General features: G+C 38.7%; 1 protein-coding gene across 1 annotated transcript; it reads right to left on the bottom strand.

The window, feature by feature from the left end:
- Positions 1 to 592: 592 nt before the first annotated feature.
- itga2.2 (integrin, alpha 2 (CD49B, alpha 2 subunit of VLA-2 receptor), tandem duplicate 2) lies at positions 593 to 23,251 on the bottom strand. The gene is made up of 30 exons (XM_085426071.1): positions 23,033 to 23,251; positions 21,913 to 22,036; positions 20,202 to 20,311; positions 19,873 to 19,964; positions 18,841 to 18,955; positions 18,183 to 18,310; positions 17,016 to 17,164; positions 16,776 to 16,926; positions 16,188 to 16,353; positions 14,766 to 14,842; positions 14,387 to 14,525; positions 12,190 to 12,335; positions 11,964 to 12,107; positions 11,574 to 11,777; positions 11,360 to 11,490; positions 11,079 to 11,242; positions 10,491 to 10,642; positions 10,278 to 10,388; positions 9,849 to 9,934; positions 7,296 to 7,437; positions 6,980 to 7,060; positions 6,770 to 6,846; positions 6,598 to 6,681; positions 6,390 to 6,489; positions 6,188 to 6,298; positions 4,274 to 4,381; positions 3,841 to 3,954; positions 3,627 to 3,716; positions 3,208 to 3,324; positions 593 to 2,896 (listed from the first exon to the last, which is right to left on the bottom strand). Exons 1-30 carry the CDS (start codon positions 23,076 to 23,078, stop codon positions 2,816 to 2,818), a joined length of 3,540 nt encoding a protein of 1,179 aa, XP_085282197.1. The 5' UTR covers positions 23,079 to 23,251; the 3' UTR covers positions 593 to 2,815.
- Between the last annotated feature and the right edge of the window lie 311 nt (positions 23,252 to 23,562).

Here is a 23,562-nt window from a genome sequence, read left to right as displayed (position 1 = left end):
AAAGACTGAACATTTCAGCCAAGCTTTTCTGAAACATCTTTAAGTAATGAAAACTACTGCAGGTCCCTATAATCAAATATGTATAATCTGTTTAAAGGACACTTTTCTGAATCATGCATAAATGCCACAGATGATTTATGATTTTATCAAGAGACTAAAGTATCTGGTAATAAAATCTTGTGTGGGTGATCAAAAAATTGGCTTTTGATAACAAAATGAACAAATGTGCCAAATAAAGGTTATGTATATATTATATATTACTTTTTTGAGAACTTTTAATTCATTGTGAGACAATTCTTCATTCCAACAAATCAAGAAAACATTCATTTGATCTTAAATTATGTTCAACGAATCATTCAGTGTCTGGTGTGAATGATTTGTGAGATCAGTGTCTCTGAAGATCTGAAGTTTCCAAAACACTTCTCAACATGCAAGCCCTCTTCTGTCCTGTTGTATCAACTTTAAAGTGCTGGCTCTGGTCCTGAAGCCATTAATGGCATAAGCAAAGGGACAAGCAGGGCTCAGGCTCTGAGCTGAATTTGGTTCAAACAGGCCCATGAAGCAAATGATTAGTACTGACTGGAATGTTTTGCCACTCTAAATCACTGCCATAGAATATAATAAAATCCTGATTAGCTCCATGCACTTCTGATATCATGGAGGGCATCCATTTTCATTTGAACAGGCATTTTTGTGGTAAAATCCCAAAAGATTAGGCTCCAATTCTGCATGTCTGTATCTACAAACATCTACAGAAATCTATAATCTACCTTGAGCATTTGTGCAGAAAAGACAAAGTTTTCTATTGTTTAAAGAGAGAAATGGAAAAAAACAAAACAATCAGCACCTTGGTTTCACAATGCAGAGTTTATAGTTGAAATGCAGGTAGTGCTCAAGAGTTTACAAAGTGCAAAAAAGACCAGCACTTATTAAATCATTTGCTACGACCTGCTGAATTACAAGAACGCTGCAGGAATCTGTGAGTAATCATTCCTTTATGATATAAATCATTTATTTGGCTGGAACCGCCAATCACATGTGGAAGACGCTAGAGAAATTAATTTACAAAAGGTATACAAACACTTTCACTGTATCTCATTTCATCAACTCTTTCCACATTGCTCCCTGTACACATATAGACAGAATCCAAAGGTTGTTTCACAACGCCACAGCCTATGAGTAATCGTGAAACAGAGTAGTTCAGTCATTTATCAAATTCTATATATTCTCTCCAACAAGGAGACTCGAGCCTAAACTCACAAAAAATATGCTGCTTATTAGAGACAAATAGCATATTCCATTGAGTCAGATCCAACAAAATGTACACTAAAGACTCTGCTGGGTACTGGCGTTGGCTTGCTGCAAAGGAAAACATTCAGAAACACATTCCTAAACAGTCAAGGGAGAGACTAACCTAACGGTGGGAGAACCTGACAGTCAAAAATGTGAGAGGGAATTAATTGAGTTTGAGGGGAAACTCAGTTGTACTGGAGCGATCCAAGCAGGGTTCCCAGCAGGGTCAGAAGAGGGGAGAGCAGAGGAGAGGAGAGGAGCAGGGTGATGGAAGACAAAATAGGAGAAAAGCAATACAACTGATATAACTCCTTAATTGTGAAATACAATTCAATAAGAATGTGGGGCATCCAAATCATCAACTGAGTAATGAAAAAACAAACAAACCAGACTATAACATTGCCAACACGTCATTTGAAACATGCTGCCATCTTGTGGTAAAGTAGTGCCAGCACATGTTTGGCTCGTCATTCAATCTTTTCTGTAAATCGGAAACATGGGTGTTGGCTGCGTGTGAAATATTATGAAATAGTCTGCCTTCTTTGCTTTTTGTTGTTAATTCTTTGGGATTTTGATGCTGTGTGCTGGGAAAAAAAGGACATCCAGTTTTTAACAGCACCATCCCTGGTCTGGCTATACATTTGTTATCTGAAATTAAATATGGAAACCATTCTTTGATTCACCGACAAAATAAATAGACTAATACACACTTATGTATAAATGGTCAGCCTTATGCAATTTTCTACCAAACTCGTCATACCTGAATAACTGTGATATTACTGGGATTTTACAAATATCATCAATAACAATACAAATACACAAATATATATCCCACTGACCCATGTTGTCAACAACATTTCCATATATAAATGCAAATATGAAACCCGATGATTTGATTCTATAGTATATACAGTACTAACACAGTAATTACAAATTTCACTCACTTTGCATGATAATTATTGTATCTGTTTTGCATATAAGCTCCTGATATCACTAGTCCTATTACAAAAAAACAGTCCTGAGTGGCAGAGATGACAGTAGATCTCAAACTAATTTGTACTACAGAGTTACTGCCTTCTTTAAAAAGTTAAATGTTTTGACAAAATTGCTACATTCATAAGTATTCTAATTGAAAGAGTGTTGACTGAAATTCGTCAAAACAGACAGTAATGCTTAAAAGTGATGCTTTTACAGTGTAAAACTCCAAAGGGGAAACAAACCAAAGATTTTAGCAAAGGCTTCAAAATCACTGCAGTACAAAAGGGTGCCAATGTTAGCAAAAATAAAAAATGAAAAATACAGTTTTTAACCTATACATTTCAAAGTCAGTGCAAATACTCCACAAAGAGTAAAGACTGATAATAATTCTCTGTAAAGTGTGCAAAGCATTAAATCCCAGTAACACTGAGGCTCCAGTTTCCAGTAAAATGCCTAGCTTCCAGTGGCAGAGCTGCAGTGTATTCACACTTTACAAGAACTAATGAGAAGTACCAGAAGAAAGAGAAAGCTGTGGGTTTTCTCTTCACAGCACCTCATCGCCCTGCGCATTGTGCTGTGCATCTTCCATCTGAAGCTGCTGATACTTTCTTTTGAAAAATCCAAACTAGAAAGAAAAGTTTGACAGAAAAAGTGAACCAAAAGAATACTTCCACAGATTTTTACAAGACCAGTTACCAGTTTTAACTGTTTTCTTTCTTATATCCCTGTGCTATGTAGCATATTGGTGAGGAACTCTTGGAATCAGTAAACTTAAAGCTGCAGATTTCTTTAAAATCATCCATATCTGTTCATGGCAGCAGGGTGCAGCAAAGATGAAATGCTCATTTTACAAATGTACATCATCCTAAGTTTTACATATCCTACTGTTGTTCCTCTACATCTTAACAAAAAGCAAGCAAACAAACAAAAACATACCTTCCACAGCAGCGCAACAGCCAGAGCCAACAGAAACAGTCCAGCTATGACACTGCCAGCTATGACGCCAACTGGAACATCGGCCGTCTCTCCAGGTTTGCTGACTCTCAACCCAAGCTAGAGTGCAAGAGAACAGGTGACATCATTGCCTTGTCTGTCTCCATCAAATCCAGGCGTAATAGTTTAAAATGAAACCAGAAATGGCACGATTAACAAAATAAACAAAAATAAATGAATAAAATATTCTTACATAAGAGCACTCGTGTGCTTTACACTGCTCTTTGCATACAAAATTGTGAAAATGATCAGGACAATTGAGTATGCTCATCAGCTGGAGTAACTGAGCTGCTCTTTTAAGCAAACAGCATCATGTTAGTCAGATTTAAGCAGCAAAGTAAAAAACTGAAATATAATCTTACAGTCAGCTGTTTGTTTGTGATAATGAGCAGATCAGGTTTGTCGGTCTTCACTTCCAAACTGGAGGTCAGCTCAACGGTCTGATAGGTGGCCTAACATAAAACAAATTACACGAATTGTGTTAATATAACTGATTAATTCCACAATCAATAACTTAAGAAATGTAATGATAATAAAAGCAGACCATCTTTCTAAAATCGATGTGAAGATATTTACCGAAATAAAAGTGCTGTTCCAGATCCTCGTTTTAACGTTCACAAAGTAGGTGCTCTTAACTTTAGTGTCTTTGAGGATGCACTTTATAGATTCACAGTTTGCACTCTTGCAGTCCTGTTAGTTTAAAAAAAAACATCAGGAAACAACACTCAATATTAGAAAAAAAAAAAAAAAAGCAATGTGATATTATTTAAGGTGGAATCTGCATATACTGTAAGGTTATATGTAAACAAAGAAAAAAAGGAATAGCTTTATTATTCATGTAGGAAATATGAAACAGAAGTAGTGCATCAAAACCATCATCTTTTGCATACAAACTATTTTCTTCCATATTATGCGTCAAAAGATTTCTGTGCACATGTGCAGATGTGCATATTTGGAATTGTGCATAACTTCCTGCTAAAAGCAACAGTTGTATAAATATCTCACTGACCAGCTTCTCCATTCCTCTGAAGCTCTCCGCAGAGAAGGACACAGTCTGAGTGTTCTCACCGATCTTCAGAGGGTTGACTAGATTGTGTTGACAGCTGACTGAACCTCCCTGCAGAAGGAGGAGAAGCCTTCTATCATTTATTGTACAGATATAACACTTGAATCCAGTAAAAGTTGAAGAATTTGTACGCTGCCTGATAGTTAAAAACAAATTTGGGAGTAAAGCTTTGGTAACCAATAGAAACACAAACATTCATAACAGAAAACAACGTACACTCTTTCATTTCTAAACTTTGACCACTCGCTCTGCACTTCCATCCTTTCGGCCTATGTGTGTCATGGTCCCCGTGCCTCGCTGGCTGAATCTGTTTTTGGCAACATGTTTTGTTTGTTTTTTTTCCTTTGCACTTTCTCTCCTCTGCCGGGGCGGTGCTCATTACGGGCTCCCGCCCCTGGCCCACGCACCTGTGCTCACCGTCACACCTGCAGCCGATCCCAGCTGATTTGGAGCACTATTTATGACGGCGGACCTGTGTCATCCTTCGCTGGATTGTTAACCCATCAGCCCCTCTGAACCCGAACCTGAGAGTTTGCAACTATCCCTAACCTGGACTTCTTTCTCTGTGTGTATATAGATCTGCCCTGGACCCAAGCAAGCGTGTGTGTGTTTGGAACCCACTGAGAGCATGTATTGGATTAATCCCTGCTTCCCCCTGGACCCTTTCCCCTGCCACACTGTATATATATTCTCACCTGGTATCTCACTGTAAATAAACGCATTTTCTCTTTACCAAGGATACCTGGTCTGCGCGTGAATCAATTTCAAACATTGTGACAGTGTTTGGCAAGTCTCATCTGCCAGCAGTGGAGCGCTGGTGTGGCTCCACTGCCGCACCAGTTAGTTGTGAGTAACTAGCTTGTTGGAGGCTTGACTGGTTTAGTATACTATACTAAACCAGTCAAGCCTCCAACAAGGTTGAGTGTTTAAATAGCCCAAAGCTAATCTGCATGAAGGCCAGGGTTATTGGAGTAGGTCAACACGGGGGTGCTTCTACTTTACTTAAGGGACATGTTGCATTGACCTGAAGTGACCCGGAGTAACACTGACTTTTGTCTTTATTAGTGTTTATGTGGGCCTTAAGCTGAATCACGGAAGGGATACAGGAATTTGTTGCAGCACCACGTGAAGGTTTTCTGGATCATTGTACGAAAGATGAGCTTGTAAGACTTGCAGACATATATGAACTTGATTTGAGTGATATTGGTGAGAAATTTCGCAAAGAAAAAATAAAATCTGCAAGTATCTGTGGCTGGGAAAGAGGAAGCTGGCCAACCTTGAGTAATGCCATCATCGGTTTCACAAAGAAATTTGACTTCTGAGCAACAGAAAGAGCCAATTTTGTTGCAGATGTTGTATGAAAAAGAAACAAAAATGGAGAAACCACAAGATGATGAACTCTTTTGTATACCAAAGTATTCCAGAGTCTAATGTGAATCTGTCAGCAAAAGCTTGGTTGACACTGGGTCATGCAACAGGACATTGATTCCCATTCCAACAGAATGGCTGAAAACCAAAAGAAGTCCAGACCTCAACACAACTCAAGTAATGTGGCAGGATCTTAAGAGAGCTGTGCATAACTGAATGCCTGCAAGCCTCAATGAAATGAAGCAACACTGTAAAGAAGAGTGGGCCAAAATTCCTCCACATCAACACGAGAGACTGATAAAGTCTCTCATGTTGATATAAATGATTACTTCAAGATGTTGAAGGTGGTTCTACAACCTACCGGTACTCAAGTGGACTTAGTTTTTGGCACTCTAATTTTGCATTCCTTTTTAAAAAACAAATAGATAATGACATAAACAGCTTTTAATCTTCTTGAACGTTCCTGGGTTTTGGAAACTGAGAACTCACTGTTTGTTCCTCCACGCTGGTGATGTACAGGAGCCGATTTCCACCTTTACTGGTCATTGGCAGATTAATAGTCAGATACAGAAGGCTCACGGGTAGGTAACTTGTAGAAACCTGTAAATAAATTGCATTACAGACGATACATTTGTTAAAATAAAGGTAAGAATTCTGATGATATTTTATGAGACTGATTTATTTATCGCACCTCCGCTTTAAAGTTATACTCTGGGCCGATATCATCGTAGGTTTTCACTGTTAACACTGGAGTGGTTGCATCTGCCACAAAGAAATTAATATTTGGGTGCCTAGAATAAAAAGTACATGAAATGAATGTTTTAACATTAATATCAGCTTTCAGATTTACGCTTTGAGACTAAATGAGAAAAAGTAATATTAAGGTAAGGAAAACTCACTTGGATAAACTAATCCCAGTATCATACTGAACAGGAAAGGAGAAGTCCACTTCATTGTCTGTATCTATCTCTTCTTTGCTGTCACTTTAAAGGAAAGAGACAACATTATTAATCACTAATAATTTTAATAAAGCTGATTACTGGAGCTGAGTTTCTTTATAATTCAGTGTACCTCTTGGCCACAAATTTTAGAATGGCTTTATCTTCCAGCTGCTCAAGACTGTATTCAAAATTTATGCGAAATTTCACCTGTAATGAAATAACACAATATTTTTTCCAAATATCTCACAAACAAAAACATGTATATGCAAAAAGATTAGAGAACGTTTACAACTTTATTTTGTTATTTATTATTTTTTCCTTTATGGGGTTTTGTGCTTACCTCTTGGTTTTCTCTTAATACTGGATATCCTACATGGCAAATAACTTTTTCTGTTTGTGATGTGCATTTGACATCCTCTGTCTGTAAAGGCATAGATTTAGCAGAGTACACAACATTATGGACTGTGGCTTTATTCCACTGGCTTTTTTCTTGCTTTAATATTCATTTTTTTCTGCTTTTTATTTTTATTTATTGCTGTTCATACACTTTAGAGAAAATAAGAAACAAATTCTTTTGAAAAAGTTTACTCAAAGAGCATGTTGTTTTTCACATTAGCATCATGTAAACATAAGTAGTTTTTATTAGGCATGCTTACCAGAGGAAAGATGGAGGAGTAGTAGAGATTTTTGGAGAAAGTTATCACGAGTTGCGTGTTGTATGCATTCTCCTTTTTGTTTTTCACAACAACTTCAAATGACAGCTCTCGGCTATTAGGGCTTACCAGAATGGGTGCTGAGCTGCAACACAAGAGATCAAATTATGTTTCTTCATGTAACAGCAAGAGTATTTTTCAGAATGAGAAGGAAAGTTTAAAGTTGTTTACCCCTTTATTTCCCTAAAAGTTGCTTGCTATTAAGGGTGATTTCTTTTACCTAATCTTAATTACCACCTTAGACAGTTTTGTGTTGCCTTTCTTAAAATTAAGAGAAACAATCAGTCAAGTGCACAAAACAGAAACCAATACTAGCTGCAAAACTACACTGAACAAAAATATAAATGCAACACTTTTGTTTTTGCTCCCATTCCCCATGGGATGGACGTAGAGACCTAAAATTCATTCCAGATACACAATATAACCATCCCTCCCAAACAGTGGTCACAAATCAGTCCAAATGTGTGGTAGTGGGCACATCTGCCATATTGAGATAATCCATCCCACCTCACAGGTGTGCCACATCAGGATGCTGATCTGACATCATGAGTAGTGCACAGGTGTACCTCAGACTGCCCACAACAAAAGGCCACCCTGGAATGTGCAGTTTTGTCTCACAGCAAAATGCCACAGATGCCACAAGCAATGAGGGAGCGTGCAATTGGCATGCTGACAGCAGGAATGTCAACCAGATCTGTCGCCCGTGCATTGAATGTTCATTTCTCAACCATAAGCCGTCTCCACAGGCGTTTCAGAGAATATGGCAGCACATCCAACCGGCCTCACAACCGCAGACCTCGTGTAACCACACCAGCCCAGGACCTCCACATCCAGCAGGTTCACCTCCAAGATCGTCTGAGACCAGCCACCCAGACAGCTGCTGGAACAATTGGTTTGCACAACCAAACAATTTCTGCACAAACTGTCAGAAACCGTCTCAGGGACGCTCAACTGCATGCCCGTCGTCCTCATCGGGGTCTTGACCTGACTCCAGCTCGTCGCCGTAACAGACTTGTGTGGGCAAATGCTCACATTCGATGGCGTCTGGCACGTTGGAGAGGTGTGCGCTTCACGGATGAATCATGGTTCACATTGTTCAGGGCAGATGGCAGCTGAGAATGTCCCAGTTCTTGCATGGCCAGCATACTCACCGGACATGTCACCCATTGAGCATGTTCGGGATGTGCTTGACCGGCGTATACGACAGCGTGTACCAGTTCCCACGAATATCCAACAACCTCGCACAGCCATTGAAGTGGAGTGGACCAACATTCCACAGGCCACAATTGACAATCTGATAGACTCCATGCGACGATGTGTTGCACTGCATGAGGCAAATGGTGGTCACACCAGATACTGACCGGTTCTGGGTCCCCAGACCCCCAATAGCGCAAAAAACTGCACATTCCAGGGTGGCCTTTTGTTGTGGGCAGTCTGAGGTACACCTGTGCACTACTCATGATGTCAGATCAGCATCCTGATGTGGCACACCTGTGAGGTGGGATGGATTATCTCAATATAGCAGATGTGCCCACTACCACACATTTGGACTGATTTGTGACCACTGTTTGGGAGGGATGGTTATATTATAAACACATACATTTTGAAACTGTAATTTCATACATTTTAAAGCTTGTATATTGATCTCCTCCACAGCCATCATAGCACAGTAATGAAAAAATAATAATAAAAATACATTTCTGCTTTTTTACAATGTGTCCACCATAAACCATAAAATATTTGCCTAACATTTGTTATGTCTAATTATTCATTACTGTGCTAAGAGTTTGTGGCATTACAAACACGTGTTATCACTGGGAAGTTTTCCCCTCATGGAAAAACTTTGCAACATCAAGACTCAAAGCATGTTTGCAGGACGCTTCTCCCACTGCCTATTTAATTTGATCATTTTCATTTATCAGCCTTCATAAATGCTGATACCAATAGATCAACATATAGCTAATACTGGTTGCAAACACTGGCTTGTTGATAAATTAGTTGGGCTGTATAAGTTATTGAAGATTTATTATTATCATAGCGAAATAATGCTTCATATATAAAGAAGGATGTAGCCACCTGTTTTAAAAGGCAGAGCAAATGCAAAGTACCTTAAACCTGAACTTTTTCTAATTGCCAGTAGGAGGAGACGTCTCTGCTTGGAAAAAGAACTACAAATGTCTATAAATGTTACTGAACAAAAATTGATGCACAGTTTGTAAATTTTGGTCCCACAATTACATATAATTTGTTTTATTGATGTATTGTTTTCAGGGCCTTTCACAATTATCAATCACACAAATAGTAAAAAAACAAAACAAAAAGACAAAACACAGCCACACACAATCTTGTGGCTGCCATTACACATCAGGTAGATTCACAAAACAAAACTGGTCCTATCTTTACCTGAAAACTCAAAAAACAAAAATATTCACAGCACATGGTGTCACGATCCCTGCACATGGCATATTTTACCTTGTCCAGCTCAGTGTTTCTTACCCGGATGTCTTTGCATCTGTCTTCACACTCAGCACTAGATCACTGTTGCACACCTCATCAGAGCCGCAGTCTTTGGTGAAGGGGATCTAAAACAACGACACGGCAGCAAATTCAGCCAAACGATGCAGCGTTTTTCTAAAACCGCATTTCCAACAGAACAGACATCATAAACGGAAATGATTACATGTCTGTAAGTTGGGTGAGCTTTAATCATGCTGCTGGGAAATAACAGCATAGCATGACTTACTGAAACCAGCCAGTAATCATCTCACAGGTAAAACATGTTATTTAAAATGACTGTACAAACAACTTTACAGCTTCGTCATAAGGTCTTCTGTCACTTGATTTGTTTCCTGTAGGCATAGCATGAGGGGAAAAATAATAATAATAAACTTAGAATCAGGGACGTGCTGGGTGTCAAATACTTACAAAGAACTGATAAGCATTTTCAGAAAATTTGTCAAGGACAGGGTTCGCATTTGGATCCGCTTGTTCAATTTCTACTTTCAGACTGAGGGAGTTGTCAAAGTCTGGTGTCTCCTGTTGAATACAAAGTGTATGAACAAATTAAGGGATCTTTTTCAAAATAATTCACACCTATTCTGGGGGAAAATGTAGTGTAATATATCCACAATCCACTACCTGAACATAAACTTTGTAATCTTGACACAGGCCTGTAGATGGTACTTGTTTCACATCTTTCAGAAGGCGTTCATTATTTTTTACAAACATTCCTCTTGATGTCACTCTTGAAGACAGCAAGTCAGCATCCAGAGTCAAATTGTATGTAATATCTGAAAAAAAAGCAAAAATTATGTGTGGCACATTTTGTCCCTGCAGTCAATCTTTTGTGTTTGGATTATCTTGATCAGACTTTCTGGAAATGGACTGATTTGCTTTCCTGTTGAGAATCAGATGATAAACTTGTTACTTACAGCACTTGTCTTTTTGATTAATGTAAGCATAGAGCCACCACCCAGTTTGAAAAGAGAAACAACAAGGCTGACTCAGACTGAGCCAGTCCCCAAATACCTACAACTTCTGCCTTTGTTATTTGATTTGTCTGTATCTGAAATCATGATTTATGACTAAGCTTGTTTAAAAATAACCCAAAAAAACCCTGTCATAAACATCTGCATAAGTGTCTGAATTCTATGTTAGTCTGGTATAAAATCCTTCAAGCCTATTACTTTAAAAAGGAGTGCACATGTGTACATATTATATATTTACCGACTGTTCCAGCAGGCGTTGCAGGTCTAAATGCAGCGGTGAAACACAGTTTGGTGTCAAAGCATGAAAGCATGCGACCATTAATGTTGCAGGGTTTGTTGAAAATGTTGATTTTATCAGGATTGAAAGAAGCTTTAACTGTCACAGATGCCACCTTACGGGACCTGAGAAAAAGTTCAGTTTGAAATGACTAAAAACACGGACTGATATAAGCGACACAGTGTAGAAAATCATAATATTAAACCATAATATTTCCCCTGAGTTGCACTTGCTTAACTCACCAGAGTTGCACCACCTTGCCATAGGCCCCCACTGAGATATCAGGGAGTTCATCACCATTCAGATCTTTATAGCTATCTAGAGACCTTCCAAAGTACTTCAGCTGAGGATCCAGGCTGAAGCCAAGAATTCTCTGAAAAGAGAAAACCCCATTATGTTCACATATGTTATGTAAAAAGGTATTGTTATTAAAAATGTTAGTAATATGTACTGTACCTGTGAGAAGTCTACACCTGACATGTCCCTCTTTCCATTGTAGATGTAAATAACACCTTTTTCTTTCTCTTCCAGCGGTGCTCCAACTACAACATCGTTGAAACCATCTAGGTCCAGGTCAGGAATAGCAGAGATGGCCATCCCAAAACGTGCATCCATGGTTGGGGGTGGACCCTTAAGGAATCCCTTCTCGTTCAGTATGCCCTTCAGAAGATAAGATGGAGATTGTATGCAGCTGATGAAGCTAAACATATAAATTAAAAACAAATCTATAAAAGAAGCAGAATATCTGCTCCTGTCTGCATATGTCGATCAATCTCTTTTGCACTGTTGTGCAGGAAATCCATACCACAAAATGGAACTAAAATAGTAGTCAGTGGTTAATTTTACCTTGGTGACAGAGAATAGGAAGACTCTGCCTTGCTCTCTCTTTAGCTCACTCATGTACATGGGCGCACCAACCAGCAGGAAGTCTGTCGTCCCATCTTTGTCTACATCCAGAGAGCACAAGACGCTTCCAAAGTATGAGCCAATCTGGGAAACCAATTAACAACGGTTAACTCTGATCCTTACACTTCACGTCACATGAATCACTCATCTTGAATCAGATCAGTACCTGTTTTCCTCTTTGCGAGTCTATGATATGAGATTGCTTCTGAGCATCGACAGTGTAGACGATAACTTGTCCAGAGTGGTTTGAACGAGGTGCACCAGCCACAAAGTACTCGTTGGGTCCAACACGCATTGTGGTGACAGAGTAACCTGGAAAGTAACATAAAGACAACATTCACCAACTGACAGATAAACTCTTTACATATTCTTACTCGGTAAGTGGCAGAATGTAGAACAATAACACAGATTTACTCAAGTCCTCAATTAATTCTGCTAATAACTACTCTTCTACATTTATTCAACAACAATGGTGCTCTCAGTTATTCTGGCTGTTCAGACCTCTAGTCAGGCGCACTTTGGGTGTAGCAGTGCTGTGAATGATTTTACTAAACTATTTATGAATAAGAACAATGGCACAGAAAGGTGTCCTGCTTCAGCAAGCACTATAAAATTTCATAAGGGTGATATCACTCGAGAGCAGTTTGTACATGCCCCCGCTGTCTCAAGAAGCTCAAAATTAAAGGAAAACATCTGGGGAATTTTTTTTAAATCAAGGACTTATTCGATCAAAATCTTTTCTGCGTTCACAAAGCCATCAATTTTGATGAGAGCCCCAAAACTATTGGCAGAACTGCATCCCCAAATCTTGACACAACCACCACCTTCTTCTACAGCTGTAGACACTCACAGTTGTACCCCTCTCCTCATCTCCACTGTATATTTAAATCATCACTCTTTAAGACATGTTGCCACTCATTTCTGGTCCAGTTCTTGTGTAATTTGGCATACCTCAGCCCAGGTGCCTTTTTTGCCCCCACATGTTTTTGAATCAGGTTGCCACTTCTCAGAGCGGAAACCGAATTAACCACAGTGCAAAACTGAGAATCTTGGTGTTTGTTTTAAAATATTCATTGCTATCACTTAGGGGTGCCATCACACGTTTAACACACTGTCTCACAGTTCATTTTGTTATACAACTGAAAAAGCAAATTCATACCGGGCCAGTCTATGACGTTGTAAACACGAGATCAAATTTTGGATTTACAAAGGCTAAGAGCTCTTTGCAAATCACCTCGTTGTTGCAAAAATATTGTATTATTTTGCCATTATTTAATGTCCAGCTGTGCTATATTTGGCATCTTTAATGGATTTGACTGAAGAAATTGGAACAAATTATGTGTTTGTTTGTGATACGCTGCGAGCAACAACAGTGTGTTACGATCCAATGTTGTCAGTGTGTTGTGTTAGGCGTGACTGTTATGTGTTTCCTGTTTTACTTTGAAGGTCTGTCTTATCTCAGTGTGTTCAGTTTACGCTTCCTTGTCTCGTCAGTTCTGATTTGCCCCAGCTGTGTTTCCCTCCTGTTGTCCATTCCCTGATTGCTCCCTCTATGTATTTAAGCCCTGTGTTTCAGTTTGTCATTGGGTTGTGATCATTGTGGTGTTGGTGTCTTAGTTTTGTAAATAGCTGTAAATAGATTTGTAAAGTAGCAATTGAGTATTTTTTCCCCCCCCCACCTTGTATATATTGTTCACTGCAACAGCCTAGTAGGCGTGAGAAGCCATTTTTGTTGATTACGTTTTCTCCTGTTTTTCATGTAGCGAGTTAGGTAAGGGAATTGTCTTTTGTTTGGTTTTCAGTTTGGGTAAGAAAGCATAGGGACCATTAGGGAGTTTTGTTTGTTATTTTTGGCACTGCTCACTGCTGAAGCAAATAAATGGCTGCTTAGCATTTTAAAAGAGATTGTTGTTTGTGTTCTTGCTTGGGTGGAGTGTGGTGGGCCAATGTTTTGTTGCGTTCAGGACACGCCTAGACCTAGAACGTAACAAGTGTGCAATGATAGAATTTAAAATTCAGTGTTTGCTAAGTTATCTGCTATATGTACTGGTTCATCCCTTGAGTTAAATGCCTTTTTATGCTTGAATGATTCAGGTTTGTGCGAAGCTGCTTAACAAAGGCTCTACCCTGAAAAGTACAATGATTGGACTGAAATGAGTGAAACATAAAAACTTCATATGTAATAAATTCATAGGCCTCCAATGTGGCTTTCAAAGCCATGCAGTTGTAGTGTAAACGTATTGGTATTAATACTAATAGCCATCCATTACACCTATCCCTGTAGTGTTTTATGCAAACAGTTATCTAACAAAGTCAAACTGTATTATAGATTTGCTCCAATAAATAAAGAATTAAATGCCTACCCAGTAGTGAACTATGGTTTTTGTCTTGCAGTGAATCTTCAAAGGCTGAAAGAGGGAGAATATGTACTTGTGACCCTGTTTGATGTACGACAGTCCCGCTCCAGGCATAGGCTCCCACTGCTCCGAGCATCAATACATCCTTAAAGAGAGAAGATCAAAATCTAGGCAACAAACACTACACCACTACATGACTGCATGACCAATATGCACATATAACATAAATCAGATCAGATCCATCGGATACAAATACTAACCACTTTAACCAGCTATTCTTAAAGTGGTTTTGCACATGTTTCCACAGCTTAGCAGGCAAGAAAAAAGATGTCTGACAAACCTTTACCCTTTTTTAATCTGATTCATTTTTTGGCTGGGTGGGTACCTGTTTGCTGGAATAGTGAGCACTGAATCCAACTTGGGACATCTCCATTTTGAAGCTGTCTGCCCCTTTTCCAGTGCCTTGTGGGAACAAAGCATTATGTGTACACCAGAATCAAAACCCAAACATAACAAGCGGTAACATAAAGATAATGAAAACTCACATGTTAAGATCTTAAGTTAGAAAAGACATGTCATGAAATTAATCTACAGTGCAGTGAATTTGCTTCCTTCCTGATTTCTTAGTTTTCTGCATATTTCTCACATGTAAATGTTTCACATTATCAAACAAATTTTCACACTGGACAAAGAAAAATGATTTTTTTGATTACTGCTTAAACAGAACCTGTCTGACAAAATAAAGGTTTATTAGGCTAAAAGATATCAAATGGTAACTCATCATGTCACAATCTAAAGAACAGATAAGAAACAAAGTCACTGGACAGAGTTACAAAGCGTTTGCTAAAACCTTGGGACACAGCAAGAGTCCACCAATGATTCACCCAGGAGGTCACAAAAGAACCCAGAATAACAGCTAAAGAACTGCAGGCCTCACTTGTCTCAGTTAAGGTCAGAGTCCACAATTTAACATTAAGAAAGAAACTGAGCAAAAATGGCATCCAGTTCCAAGGTGAAAAAGACCAAAAAGAACACAAGGACTCATCTCAAATTTGCCAAAAAACATCTTGGTAATCACCCAGACTTTTAGAAGAAAAAAAAAGCAGAGTCCAGCTACATCTGCCCTAAAACTAACAGCATTTCATGAAAAGAACATCATATCAACAGTCAAACATGCTGGTGGCAGTATGATGGCCTGGGACTGCTTTGCTGTTTTATCACCTGGACGACTTGCCATAATTGATGGAGCCGCGAACTCTGCTCTCTACAAGAAAATCCCAAAGGAGAATATTTGGCCTTTAGGTCGTGGTCTGAAGTTCAAGCGCTGATTATACAGGACAATGATCCGAAACACACCAGTGAGTCCACCTCCAAATCAAATTGAGATGTTTTGGAATGACCTCAAACAGGCTGTTCAGACTTGAAAACCCTCCAGTATTCCTGAAATAAAACAATGCTCCTAAGAAGAGGAGGCCAAAATTCCTCCACTGGGATTTAAGTGAGTCATTGACAGGTATCACAAAGCTTCATTGCTGTTCTTGCTGCCAAGGGTTGGACAACTACTTATTAGGTTCAGGGGGTAATTACTCTTTCAGACAAGGCTAGGCAGGTTTGGGCAGCATTTCCTCTTAATAAAGGAAATAATCTGAAACATTTTAAGTGACAAAATGCAAAAATCAAGCAATCAAGATGGGGGCAAATACTTTTTCATGGCACTGTACATCCACTGTCACATAGACTATATGTTCTGCATATAGTTACAGTAAACACAACAACGGGATGGGAAATGGCATAATCCTCTATGTACCTTCTATGCTGAAGATGCGGTCGCCCAGAGTTCCAGCGATGGTATAGAGGACTGCCTCTTCAGATACGTTAAAGAAATGTTTCTCTGTGGGTGAACTGGCGATGGATTTGATTTCACTTATAAGCTTTTCTGTGTCGATGTTATTTCTTGTGTAATAACCCAAGACCTATTATTATTTAAAAAAAACAAAAAACAAAACAGCATTTCCAGATTGGACAAAGTAAATATAAGTTTAAGTAACAAATCAAATCAGCAAATTAATGAGCAAATATAAACTATCAGAAAAGGAATTTAATGCAGGTCAGTACTGTGCAGTTAGCAAGTACTGTTAGAAAGGTGAGCTATAAAACTGGTTCTATACTTGCTAGCAGTTCAAACACTTGTCAGAGTTTGCACATAAAGTGAGCAGTTCTTTAAAACAAAGGATGCTTAAATGCAGAAAATGAGGAAATGTCACCATTACATAATACGTATGATTCAAGTCATGGAAATTTATCTTAAATATGTGACTTGGTTACCTGAAATTCAGTGTTATGATCATACTTTTTACTCATGAATAATCAGCGTAAATGGTAGATGAGCACTTACTGCAATACCGAAGCGGGTAATGCCCTTCTTCTCACAATCGGCAATAACTGCTTTTGTCATAGATGAGTCATGTGATTCACCATCAGTGACAACCACCATTACTTTGGCAGCGTTTGGTCGGCCGCCGTTTTGGGCACTAAAACCATCAGTGCTGAAAGGAGAGGACAAGGCAGGTTATTGGATTTATTTATGGATAAATGAAACAAATACATGATTCTGATGTGATAAAAATCAACTAACCTGGCAAACTTAATTGCCTGGAAGGTATTGGTCATTTCCCCATACATCTGCTTTATGTTAGATGCTGCAGAAATAGCGTCTTTGTTGTTCTGATACTGATTCAGTTTGAATTCAAATTTGGGGTTCACGGCATACTGGATGACGCCAACCTGGCATAATAATGTTAAAAAATTCTACATCAAATTACAGACTGTGGCAATAATGATAACAGGAAAACTAGAAAGAAACAAGACTAATTACAGTCATGTGGAAACGAAAGCGTCCCCTTTTCCAATTACAGGGATTTACATATCAGGACATTATAAAAAATAATCTGTTTGAATCCTGTGTGTGGAAAAAGTATCCTCTAACTGCTTCCATATAAATTAAGAGGGTAAGTAGGAACAGGAAGTTTTGGCAATTTTCTTGGAAACATTAGGAATGATCTTTAAAAGGCAAACATTACTACTGGTCAATCTGGGGAGGTTTAAAATTGCTAAACAATTTGAAATCCATCAGGCTACAAAGGAAAAGATTATCCACTTGTCTAAAACCTTCAAGACAGCTGCCAATCTGGGAGTTGACATTCAACCCAAGGTCAAACCTGCAATGCTCAGAAAAACTGCAAAATAAACCAAGAGCTCCATCTCACATTCTGGTCTCAGTTAGTGTGCTAAATATTAAAGTTTATGTACAACTAGACACAGACACCGTGATGTAGGGGTGATTATTTGGGCTTGTTTCGCAGCCACATGAGCTGTCTGACAGCTAAAGCTTCGCCAAAATTTGATCATGCAACAGGACAATGATCCTAAGCTGCAAACCTCAATAAACTGAAGTGACCTTGTAAAAAAGAACGGGCCAAACCTCAAACGATGATGTGAGAGACTGATAAAGTCATATGTGGTCAACTTACTGATTCATGGTCTGTATATACATTTTCACACACTGCTTCAGCATTTTGGCCTAGTTTTTGTTCAGTTATTACATCATGTAAACTGTAATTTGTTCTTGTTAATTTGAGGTTGTATTTATCTAATTTTACGTTCTGGTAAGGACATTACCAGATTCTTACAAGGATATTATGTCCTGAGATGTAAAACCTTATAATTGAAAGTGGATGTAATTTCTTTTTTACCAATGCTGTAAGTCAAAACTATTGACTTACAGCTTTAGTTGCATAGTCACCTGTGTACTTTGGGGTCCAATGTCAAGAGCGGGTAATAAATTTTTCAGGAATTCTACAATGGGTTCCCAAGGAAAAATGCTGTTGGAGGCATCCAAAACGATCACAATGTCCATTGGCCCTCCACACTCTGAAAAAGTCAGTAGTAATTAAATAAACTGTGCTCTTGCAATGCATTTATTTATCATTCATTCAGCCACAGCCTTGAGCTCTGACACTTGCTTGGTATAATATGTCATATTTAACTCCTAGTTGCACTTCACCATTTGTTAATATTTTCGTGTCTTTCAACAGTTTAAACAAAATCAGGAATCAAAACCACAACAAGGCCACAAGAAAACAAAAAAAACAACAACTTCACAGTAAAACAGAAGGTAACCAAAAGATATGACTAACAATGAAACACGAAGGAACTTGAAAAATGAAGAACATTGTCTGGAGAAAAAAATATTTCAAACTTAGTCATTAATTAAAAATGTTTTGTAAGATCTCTGTCAGATTTTCCAGAAGCACCGGGATCTATCTGAAACTGGTAATTAAAGAGCTATAGATTAACAAAAGGCTGTATTTCCTTTAGTTAGTATTGAGGGAATACTGCATGAAAAGGCAAGTACTACAAGAAAGATAATGAACTATACACAGCATATTAAAACATCTTACTCTGGACAGCTGGAGAAAAGGCAGGTTGAGGCCGAAAGACGGGATCCAATTTGGCACATACTCCTGGGTAGAAGTTTTGAGTGCCACACTGCTGACCCCAAAGTGGACCGCATGTCTGTATCAGCCAACCACAGAGGAAGAAACAAGGAAGTTTAAAGAAAGCTTGTTGTTATGAGTATCTTTAAAGGTTTCCAGTGATATCTTGTGTATGAACATTTTTCCTGTCAATATATATAACACAACATTAGGTGAAGTGATATCAACTAATGCCCTCAGTTGATATCACTTCAATTCTGTTTTATTTAAACAGTGCCAAATCACAACAACAGTCGGCTCAAGGCACTTTATATTGCCATTTAAAGAACCTACAATAAATATTATATCATGCTTTGATCATTTTGGACAGTTTCTCATTCAAGAAACTTCTGGACAATTTTCATCATGGGTGCTATTTTTACATCACTGTGGAAGTCCCACTTTCAAGCACTTTCATAGACACTCTATATCTTCCTCATGAACCTTGAATTTAGATCCTCAAACCGTCTCTGGCTGCAACCCAGAGACCAAAGTGAAATTCTTAATTATCACTTGTATTGTCAGTTTCCTAAGGGTCATATTTACCTTCAAATATCAGTACACAGCTCATCACAGGCTCATCTAGCATGGGCTACATACTACATACTACAACAACTCCATAACAATCCAATCTAAACAACCAGCTCTGCTTTTCTAGTCTAGCTCCCTAAAGAGACCACCCATATTTTTTGTCACTGGAGTGAGTCACACACAGTTTGTGCCAACTTATAAATAGGAAGGAAATGGTGTAGGGTAAGGTCTTTATTAGAGCTGTGATGTATGAAGTAACGAATAAGGAGTTGTGTTGTAAAGGCCTAACTGAATAGAAAGTGTTAGTCACGGAGGTGGTTATAAAAATACATTACTGAGCATATAGACTGGAAATAGCTCTCCTTATGCTCAGTGATATAGTGTTATTTCCTTTGTGTGAAGTTGCACACACTCAAACAAACATACCGTCAAACCATTGTCACCAGGCGTTCGAGTAAGAGTCAAACCCAGTGACATGTTGGCATTGACATTTTTAACCTCTGGAACATTGACAGAATCTGTAAAAAAGTGGCAAAGACATCATTAGATTACTGTTCAGATTACAGTTCTCATCAAGAATTTCTACAACCTGAAGAAAAAGCTTCTAAAAGCTCAATATATGAAGTTATTACAACTTTGTTGGATTTAACTGTTACGTCTGACGAATTTGGAAACATAAAAAGGACAGAATGACTTCTTGTGTGTTTCTCTGCAAGGTAGCCTCTTATTTGTGAAACAAACATCAAAAACCTTACCTTGAAGATTGAGCTTATCACAGCTGTTTTTGGATCCTGTGATGGGACATTTGTAAATATCCCCCTTCCTGTTTTGACTGTAACCACTCCAAGGAGCACCAACCAGGAGCCTAGGAAAAAGAAAAACCCAAAAAAACATGCACTGTTGGCGTTATCCTTAAAGCTTTACCTACGTATGGGAAATTTTGGTAATCGCAAAAACACAAACATTTTCACGTAAAATACAGAAAACTGATTTTCTTTTAATCAGGCTATGAACTTGCAGCACTGAGTTTTTCTGCTCTTTTTAATAACATATGTGGATAATTCAATTATTTCATTCTTTAAAACAAACATCAAAGTTAAAACAGAAAATATCCACTTCATGTACTTTATTCCCACAACATCCAGCTCTTTCTTGCTGTTACTTAGACATTTCTCAAAATCTAGAGTTCAACAAGGCACAGGAAGAGGCACTCATCATTCTGTCATATATGGTATGATGTGTAATAGTGTGTATCTCCTGTTTAGTTTGCGGACTACCATGCACCGTGCAATCAGTAGTCTTTATCAGATTCTGTATTTCCAAGTTACGCAAATAGGTCATTCCTTCAGGCGGTGAGTTACTCTGACAAATGGTGACTCAGAGTGTACAACAGTCATACATCTAGTTGTTATTACTGTTTAACTAATGTTAAACAGTAATGAATTTTATTACTACTTTACTGTTACACATGTATAATAAAAATTGGCGAAGACGGTTTCAAACAGTATAGTAACGTGCAAAATTAAACATTTTGGGACAAAAAAAAGTCTGTACCTTATTCAATATTTATCAGCTGTTATACGTGACAGGTAATATCAGCACATGTTTAGTTACATGTTCATGTTTTTGTGAAAATGCTCAACCTCAGTAGTGATACCACGGGAAATGAAATGGCAGCGTTTCCACACTACAACCCTTATAAGAGTGGTGTGAGAACTGTAGATGAACAACAGCTGTTTAACAACAATAAAGTGCACCTTTTTAAAGCATGTAATGAAATCAGCTAAGGCCACTGCAGTTTCCATGCGCATCACTTAAAAACTAAAAATGTGTGAACTGTTGACTCAATAGTTAAGACTTTTGTAACTACTGTTGGATGCTGCAATAGAATAATGACTAGGCCACATTTTTTGCAATGGAATGTATTGCTTTGAAAACTTGCTTCAACTTGGTGGTAGCGTAGCAATGTGGAGACTTGTCTGTGCGCCAGTAAGTGGCTTGAAGATTTCCATTTCCATCTCTTTGCAGTTACAGGCTGTTGTTTCCAACTTGATTCTTTTGAAAATAACATGATGTGACTGCACGTGCACTGATTCAAAGATATTAAAGTTTGTGTACAACAACAGGATTTTTTTCTCAAGTGTACAATTGTTTGAAGCTTTTAAGTCAGTTTGGAGCCAACCACTCTGTGATGCACGTCCGACCTTTTTGCGCAACACCAAATTGAGCCTGTTGTAGCGTGCAGGCTAATAACGAGGACCTCAAACCTGTCCTCTGTGAATGCCATTATCTCCCGACTTTTAATGCTGTTTCTAGGAAAACTGCAAAGTAATATGCACACCGCTTGAAGGCTTATAGCAGCTTAATGTTTTTGTTATAAAACATTAAAGACAAGAAAATATGGCGATGACACTGAAACCTCTTTGATTCAAGAAGTTTTTTTTATGTGATGACAGAAATTCATACCATTTGCCTTGATTGTTTTCCACTTGTTGGACTGTGTAACCAAACTCTTCTTTTACTGTTCCGCTAAAGATCTTGGCACCTGCAGTACCAAGGTTGAAGGACTGTGCCTGCCAGATACTGTCAGCTGGTGGAGGGGAAAGAGGAATTAACATCACAGTGTGACAACTGACAACACAAATATCTATCTGCATTTCATATTGCATTTGATGTCAGAACAGGGTTATAAGTAATACAGCTTCAGTTTTATCTTCAGCAACAATCTGAGGCATCTGTGGCTCATGCTCTGTTAAAAAAAGCACCCCCTTAACTCAGTGAGAAAGGCAGACCATTAAGAAGCTTCACACACTCAGAGTTCATACATTTCACGAAGAGTTGAAGTTTGAGTTAGTAGAAGCTGTAACGGATCAGTCTGTTTCTAAAGAGATGGCTGTATTCCCAAACACATCCATTTGAATCCCCTCAGGTAGAATAATTTGGTGCAGCAATAGACCCACAAGCCCATACAGGCAGAGCAGAGCTCAGCTTTCAGCCTGCCTCTCTCCCTTCTCAGCAGGTAGAGGATTCACGAAACCTTCACCAGTCTTGTGTCTTGCCACGCCCGTGTACCTGCAGCACAAAAACAGCTCGCTGCGTCCCGTGCACAACCCAAAAACCATGAATAACAACTGAAACAGGAACAGAAATAAGGACCGGATTAAAAATGTCTGTCATGTTCTGCTCCACAGCTGCCACACATTGGAGGGCAGCGATAGCGAGCAGTATGTGAAAATATTAGTTATTTCCTCTATGATCCACATAACGTAGAGCCTTGACTATGATATTATTTCTACAAGAGACGAATAAAAGCTGGAAATCTCATTAAAAATAATCTCCTGGCTAATCATCCGGTGAAATTCACACGTTTTGCAATGTGTTCAAAATGCGCAAATACCGTTCAGAAGCTGAAGTCAAATATACATCGAATAACTGATACAGCTTAGGGGAAAAAAAGATCTTCTGAAAAACTATGAAATCGCCGCTTTTCCCAGCGAGGATTGGCTGTTTATCACCCTCGAAAGGGTTGCGGCGAAAAAAAATGTGTTAACATCTTTAAAGTCCAAAACAGAAGTTTGGTACTTACTTATGACAATTAAAGTGAAGACAGTATTCCGCCAGAAGTGCTCCATCCTCACCGTTAGTCCATTTAATAACAAATAAAGTCCCGCACTTGTCAAAACAGTCCGCAGCGCGCAGTCAGCGGTGACGCACCGGACAGTCTAAATATGGCTCTGTCTTCCGCTTACCTGTACACACAGAAAGTACCGTCAAACAGTGAGCAATAAACTCAGAGGAACTGGACCACTTACAGTCTGGGGTGTGCTCAAGCTATAGCTCTGTATAACTCGAAACCAAGTTAAGAGCAGACAGCAGTCCCTCAGGCAGATTTCAAAGTCCAGTTTAAAGTCCACTACTTTGAAGATGAAATCTCCGAGACATAAGGAAAGGAAATATGAGTGTTCCAAACAAGCCCACACCCGTCACCCTTAATTTTAATCCCCTTTAATCATCATTCTAGGGCTTCGCTATTTGTGGACTAACAACACTTAAATCATCCGCTGCCAAATAAAAAGCAATTATCATCAATCAGTTAACAGAGAACAGTCTGAGACG

The sequence above is a fragment of the Rhamphochromis longiceps genome, linkage group LG12, assembly GCF_057381845.1.
Source record: "Rhamphochromis longiceps isolate RC_006_pf linkage group LG12, R_longiceps_female_GT1.1, whole genome shotgun sequence".
Lineage (NCBI taxonomy): Eukaryota > Metazoa > Chordata > Actinopteri > Cichliformes > Cichlidae > Rhamphochromis > Rhamphochromis longiceps.
Note: the sequence above shows the minus strand (reverse complement) of the source record. Positions and strands in the feature narration are given on the sequence as shown.

Bases quoted from the DNA above. Each gene is read 5' to 3' on its own strand.
- itga2.2 (XM_085426071.1), bottom strand. From the start codon at position 23,078: ATGGAGCACTTCTGGCGGAATACTGTCTTCACTTTAATTGTCATAA. The intron at 14,526-14,765 runs GTACCCACCCAG...TCTCTCTTTAAG, and splicing joins CTCACTATTCCAGCAAACAG to GATGTATTGATGCTCGGAGC. The intron at 3,955-4,273 runs GTCAGTGAGATA...TTAAACTAACAG, and splicing joins TCAGAGGAATGGAGAAGCTG to GACTGCAAGAGTGCAAACTG.